Genomic DNA, 6,977 nt, shown 5'->3' with positions numbered 1-6,977 from the left:
TCACAAAACTCCATGGTACTTTTCATCCCAGTAATAATTTTCCCTTCCTCTCCCAGAGTCCCCATGCTGCTTCTTTGGAAACAGTTTTCTTCAACCTTCAAAGGATTCCTGCTATATTATATCCCCCAATTCTTTTGCCTTGGCACCACACTGTCTGCTTTAGCTGATTTTATATAAACTCTTTCTCTTAGTCTGATATTATCCACGAGCTCTTCCTATCAATCAAGGCATCACTACCCTCTTCTGAAAAGTGGTATTTAGACAGCTGGTTTAGGTTTTATATATTTTTTTTGGTATGAAATTCTCTCCAAGCAGTATCTGGTGTCTCACAGTGCAACAGGCCAAAACACAAAAAAAGCTTTTTTTTTTTTTTTGTGGAAAGAAGTTGAACTTTGAAAGAATTTGGTAACCAATGGAATCAAAGGCTTTTGTGTCTCAGATTTTCAGTGGGCTTTATATATATATTTAGATTTTTATGGCAGTGGCTCATACTCATGGAGTATATTTAAGGGAGGAGTATGTGACGATGTAAGATTAAATACAATAATTAAATATTTATTATCTACTATTTGCCTTTCAGAAAGGGCCACAGAGAATCATTTTGATGACAAGTAGATTTTTTCACAGAGTAAATTTGGCAGAGTTTTAATGTAGTCACTTGACTGAGCAGCCCTTCCTGTTGCAGTTGATGTCTGCAAGTTGTTGCCTCAGAAACCATGAAACCAGGCACCATCAAAAGAAAACTGTGTATGGGGAAACATGCTGATTCTTTAGGCTCCTTCAGCTGGGTTCTGATTTGTTTATTTGATGCTGGAGAGTGCTGAGATTCCATTGGTAAATCAACCTCTCCCCTCTTTATCCCTTTATCCTTCCTCTACCCTTTTCCCCCCTCCAGCTCCCTCTCTGTTTGGCACACTGTCCTTCAGGCCCTGAGCAGAAGAACTCCCTTTTTCATTTTTCCAAGCTTTCCACCCACTTTCCTTCTTTAGTGCCAGGTGCACAACAGTGTAGGAGATGTGTGACTTACAGATCAAACCCTACAATTTCACGAAAGCCCCCAGGATGCATGTTCAGTCCTGTGTGAGAAATCTAAATCTCAATGCACTGAACTTTGGTAGTGGGAATAGACATAGGGAGGTTTAAGTGGCTTGTGTTGGCTGCATAGTATGCCACACACCATTAGTGTAAATGCTTAGTATGACTTTCTCAGTGCTAAAGAAAGGGAGAGTTTACTGGATGGGAATGCTGCCTCCAAAACATAACTGGTCCACAGTCAAGGGTTTAAAAGCTGCTGGTCTTGTGCAGCCACGTTGGCACTCCTGTAGTATGTACATCCATACACAGAATCATTGAATAATTTGGGTTGGAAGGGACCTTTAAAGGTCATCTAGTCCAACCCCCCTGCAATGAGCAGGGACATCTTCCCATCCAGCCTGACCTTGAACGTTTCCATGGATGCAGCATCTCCTGCCTCTCTGGGCAATCTGTTCTTACCCTCATAGTAAAAAATTTCTTCCTTAAACCTAGCCTAAATCTGCTCTCCTTTAGTTTAAAATCATTCCTTCTTGTCCCACCACTACTGGCCCTATGAAAAAGTCTGTCCCCACCTTCCTTGTAAGCTCCCTTTAGGTACTGAAAGGCAACAAGAAAGTTGGAACCTTCTCTTCTCCAGGCTGAACAACTCCAACTCGAGGAGCCTTTCTTCATAGGGAAGGTGCCTCATCCCTCTCATAGTCTTCATGGTCCTCTTCTGGACCCACTCTGTGCTGCAGGCTCCAGAACTGGACTTGGTACTGCAGGTGAGGTCTCACCTGAGTGGAGTAGAGGGACAGAATTTTATCCCTTGACCTGCTGGCCATGCTTAAACACACATACACACACATATGCTGCTGAAATCTTGTCTAGATAAGTTTGAAAAAGGTAAAGAAAGGGGTTAAGTACTTGTATCTTAATGAGATGACTATAGAAAAGAACTACCACCTTAGTTTATTGTTTAAATTTGTAACAAAAATACTGTTTATTTTAGCAAATATAAGCATACTTTGCAAACAAATACAGATTTTTGTAAAGAAGATTTTCCAAGATGGCATTAGAAAGGAAACTTCCTTTTTGTGGGCCAGAACTGAAAATAGTAGCTAGCATATGAAAGTACTTTGAATTACATTATGATTAATTCATAACCAAGTCTTATGTTCAAATACTTCTTTAAACTTAGCCAGTAAATTCAAACAACATGATTTATTCCTTTGGCTTGATGCTGGTTTTATGCTGTGATGTACAATGATTTATACAAAGTACTCTGCTTGGGATATTTTGACAATCATTTAATAGGATCTGAGATCAAACAGTGTATATCTCACCATTTCTGCTTTATTCATGCATCATGTAAATTGAACAGCCAAGTGTTTACAGGATGGGATTGGCATTAGCATGCCTCTGCTCTTACCTACAAAACAGAATGCTCTTAAAATGTGTGGAAAAAGCCAATGTCTTCAGCAGAAGAGGTGCTTGGCCCCTCTGCAAAACTCACATCATTCCAGTGCCTGCCCATCAAGTAAGGTACATGCTTTTAGACAGCTGAGTTTCAAAAGTCTTGGCTTATAAATATGTATTTGTGCACGCCACAAACAATGCCTCTCCAGCAAGTGATTATAAAAATAGAACTGACAAGACACACAAACTCATACAGTAAAACATCAATAAAATGCCTAATGATGAGTGAGCTCTTTGTATGGGAGATCTGAGCGCTCAATTCATCTGTGTCTCTAGAACCTCAATTCTTTTTTTCCCTGGATTTGTAGAAAACCAATTCCACAGTAACAGCTCAATCTTGTATTTTCTTTTTTGCTCCTGAGGGTAGACAAGTTTTACATTGAAAATAAACTTTAGCAAAGGGAAGGATCTGTCCCCATTTGTCCCCATTTAAATACACAGTGTTACATAGGTACAAATGCAGGCTTGGGGTCTGTTCCTCAGAGAAATCACTGTCATAATTGTTTTGGATGGATATTGTATGTCTATACAATGAATATTTGGGCCACAGTGCTCTGGGGCCTAATTTCTGCCACAGTCAATCAGTGTAAGTGCAATTCCAATATTATTTAGTAATTGAAACCCTGAGCATTATACTGAAATCTTTGAGCCCAGTTGAATTCAACAGTTTATCCTGAGTGATGAGAAAAGAACTTAATGCTACTCAGAGCCACAATAAACAGGAGATATGGCCAAGTTGTAACAGCCTGCTCCTGCTTTTGTCATTGAAAAGCATTTTGTGTGACTGTTAGGAAAAATGGGGAGATGAAATCCCATTTAAAGTGGGAACACCAAATCCCTATGAAATTGTGCAAATGATTCAGGAGAGTTTCAAGTCATGAGCTTTCACCCAACTCTGTGGTACAGACCTTACTTTTCTTACACCCATTTCTTTTAATAACTAATTATAGATATATCTTATTAAATCCAAACATCTCTATGAAATCCAAATATGCTGCATTTGCCAAGGACTACTCTTAAAACTGTAATAACAACATTCTGAAAACCTGAAAGAATTAATTACATTGTCTTTCTTATAGATTGCAAAATTCAGAGTATTCAATGCAAAATTTTCCTAAAATTGCTTGAAACAGCATTATTTTATGCCACTTCAGGGTATCATGCTGAATGATAGTTAGAAGTCTAGACTGATACTAATTGAAAAGCAGGTCAGGTGGTTTGTTTTAGTCTGTTCATGTAGACCTTAACTCTAGAGAATGTAGAGCTTAACTGTGACATTGGCTTTAATGATTAAGTAAAATTTTTAAAGACAAACTTTTTCAAATTAATTTAAACAACCAAAACCAAACAACTGGAAGACTTGTTTGTAAAAATCTATACCCCCACACACAAGCTGACATAGTAGAAATTAAAAAGCACTCTGTATAAACATGAAAGAGTTCCAGCTTCATAAATCGATGCCAAAGCAAAACAAGGAGCATAATCTGGCAGCAATCTGGAAAAAAAAAATCCCTATTAAAAAAATAATTAATGATAGAACCCTCTTAAAAACAAAAAGTCTTTTCAGTCCAGTAAAATGTGGCTTTTAGTAACTGAATGGACTGACACGATGTGGAACTGCTGGATCTTTGGTTTGGTATTTTTCTTGACTAGGATTTTAAAGGAGGAGTTTCTAGCAGGTTCTGTAGGTACAGCCAATTTTTGTTCATTGTGGTAAAGGTGGTCAGTGCATGCTGGGGAGGGCAGAAGGAAAACTGAAAATGTGAAGTTCTTTCCAATCTCTTCATATTAAATGGCAGAATTTCCTTTGTAATTAGTTAGAGGAGGAAAATTGAGACAGAAAGTAAAGTAAGCAAGGCAGTGCTGCTTCTTCAGTCCTCACATTTGGCCAAAGCAGTAAAGCTGGCCAGGAGAACAGCACAGATGGAATAAGGAAAAAAAGGGAAAAAAAAGAAATATTCTTTGCAGCACTTCTCTGAGTGGTACAGTTACCAAGCTCATAAATACAGAGTGGCTCCCCAAGTATCAAGTTAAAGTTAATTAAGGCCTTGTTAAATAGATTATAAGTAACTATAGAAAACACTTCAAAAATAAGCTAGATAATTTTTTTTAAACCCACCATTCCTAGGGTTTAGGAATGCAGCATTCCTTGGGTTTCCCTGCTGCTTCATTAATGTCCAAAACTGAAAACATGGCATGCAAATTTGTTTTGAGGGGAAATAAATGACATCAGTGCTGTACAGGCACGATTTGGGAATGACCTGGGTGATGGGTAAATTTAGAGAGCCCTCGGGAAACCCTCCCTACCCCGTGCTTGCCAGCCAGATTTAGGCACATCCCGTGCTATTTAAAGGACTGGCACGACTCGCAGCCTTCATTGCTTATGCAGCACTTCTCCCCTTTCTCCTCCTGGCTACACCCCGTGTCGATGCGCTGCTGTGCCTACCCACACAGCGACCTGTTGTGGCTTCTCTGGAAGTTGCCTGGCTTTCTGTGAACACCTTAAAAAATAAATAAATAAATAACCTCCGGAGCATGGCAGCTGTCGGTCTCTGCCCCCCAGCCCTCCCAAGAATGAAGGTGCAGCTGGAGGAGTGGGCGGCAGCGCTGCCTGAGGACATCCAGCACGATGTGTCCGTGAGAGCTTCCACTGCCTCGGAGGCACCGTGTGTGTGTTTGGGAGTTCAAGTTTCATCTCTGTGACACAGGTTTGAGGAGACATCGGGAGCTCGGCTGCTAAGGTTTAGCATTTCTCGCACTAAAATAGCGGCTGCAGCAGGTGCAGCTGTCCCAGCGGGGTTCATTTTCACGGGCGAGCCGGCCTGAATAAACCTGTCACGATGTGAAACAAAGCGCAGAGGCTTAAAAAGTCACTCTTGTGAGGGCTGCGTTCTTGAAATGTAAACGTGGGGCGTGAGGGCGGCCGTGTTACCCCGGGCAGCACAACATCGGCACCAGCTCCTCCCCAGAATCAGCTCAAAGCTGGACCAGGCAGCGGTTTCTCTCCTTCTCGGTGCTGCAGGAGGGATAAAAAAACCAAAACAGAACAAAACACAGGTTTGGAGATACCGGGAGCTGTCAAAAAAACCAAAACAAAACAAAACACAGGTTTGGAGATACCGGGAGCTGTCCCTGAACCCTCAGCTGGGACAATCCCACCCCCAGAACCAACCCCTCCGCATGACACCATCTGCCTGCACCAAGCGAGATGCTGGGGGAGCCGCCCCTTACCCGCTTCCGCTGCTCGCTGAGGCAGAAGGTGCAGATGGACCGCGGGGCTGCGGAACCGGGCTGCGGGCCGGGCTGCGGGCAGGGTTGGGTTGCGGCCGTGCCCTCGGGTTGCCGCCGCTGCAGCAGCAGCACGTTGGCCAGGTGGGAGATGTAGCTGGAGGCCAAGCGCAGCGTCTCCACCTTGGAGAGCCGGCGGTCGGACGGACGGGTGGGGATGAGCCGGCGGAGGGCGCCGAAGGCCGCGTTGACGCTGTGCGTGCGGTCCCGCTCCCGGGCGTTGGCTGCTGCCCGACGGCCGCCGCCTCCCCGCCGCCGCCGCCGAACGCTGACCGGCGGCCCCCCGACGGCTCTCAGGGCACCGGCAGCCCCCCTGCCGTCCTTCACGGAGCCCTCTGGCCCCGCACCGGCCCCGACGGCATCCTCCGCCCCCCCGCCGGCCCTCATGGCTCCCGCCGGTCCCTCGACGCCCCATGACTTTTATCCCCGGCCCCGCGTCCCGCCGGCTGCGCGACGGGCAGTGCTTGGCTCGGATGCTGCTTTTAGCCGGGGGCCGACACCGCACCTGTCGCCGCGGCAGCCGGTGGCCCGGGGCTCGACCCGGCACCGGCTCCCGCGGAACAACGCTCCCCCCCCCTTCCCTCCCTCCTCCCTCCCTCCCGCCGGTGCCAGGGGTCCGCGGGGCGGAGGGGAGCCCGCGGGGGACGGTTCGTGCCGGCCCGGGAGCCTTGTTCTGCCCGGTACCCCCCGGCAGTGCTGGATCGGGAGCTCGGGGGCCAGGGGGCTCCTGCAGGCACAGGATCAGTGGTCTGAGCCAGACCCCAAGTCATACCAATGGCCTTCCTCCCTACTCCTGTTCTCTTCTCTTCTCTTCTCTTCTCTTCTCTTCTCTTCTCTTCTCTTCTCTTCTCTTCTCTCTCTTCTTCTCTTCTCTTCTCTTTCTCTTCTCTTTTCTCTTCTCTTCTCTTCTCTTCTCTTCTCTTCTCTTCTCTTCTCTTCTTCTTCTCTTCTCTTCTCTTCTCTTCTCTCTTCTCTTCTCTTCTCTTCTTTTCTCTTCTCTTCTCTACTCTACTCCACTCCACTCCACTCCACTCTACTCCAATCTACTCTACTCTGCTCCACAATATCTTTGCCTCCCATGCACTGTTCAGCTGTTCATACATGTGTGTGTGTGTATATATATCTATATACATACATGTTTATATATATTAGCTTCAGTGGGGTAATAGAACAGGCACAAGGATGGATTTCCTCAC

General features: G+C 45.2%; 1 protein-coding gene across 1 annotated transcript; it reads right to left on the bottom strand.

Annotated features, from left to right (window-relative positions):
- Nucleotides 1-3,775: 3,775 nt before the first annotated feature.
- Nucleotides 3,776-6,168, bottom strand: LOC115598573 (transcription factor 15-like). The gene is made up of 2 exons (XM_030454075.1): nt 5,725-6,168; nt 3,776-5,509 (listed from the first exon to the last, which is right to left on the bottom strand). Exons 1-2 carry the CDS (start codon nt 6,166-6,168, stop codon nt 5,465-5,467), a joined length of 489 nt encoding a protein of 162 aa, XP_030309935.1. The 3' UTR covers nt 3,776-5,464.
- Nucleotides 6,169-6,977: the final 809 nt, after the last annotated feature.

Source organism: Calypte anna, chromosome 7 (genome assembly GCF_003957555.1).
Source record: "Calypte anna isolate BGI_N300 chromosome 7, bCalAnn1_v1.p, whole genome shotgun sequence".
In the NCBI taxonomy this organism is placed as follows: Eukaryota; Metazoa; Chordata; class Aves; order Apodiformes; family Trochilidae; genus Calypte; species Calypte anna.
This window is presented reverse-complemented; position numbering and strand designations above follow the sequence as displayed.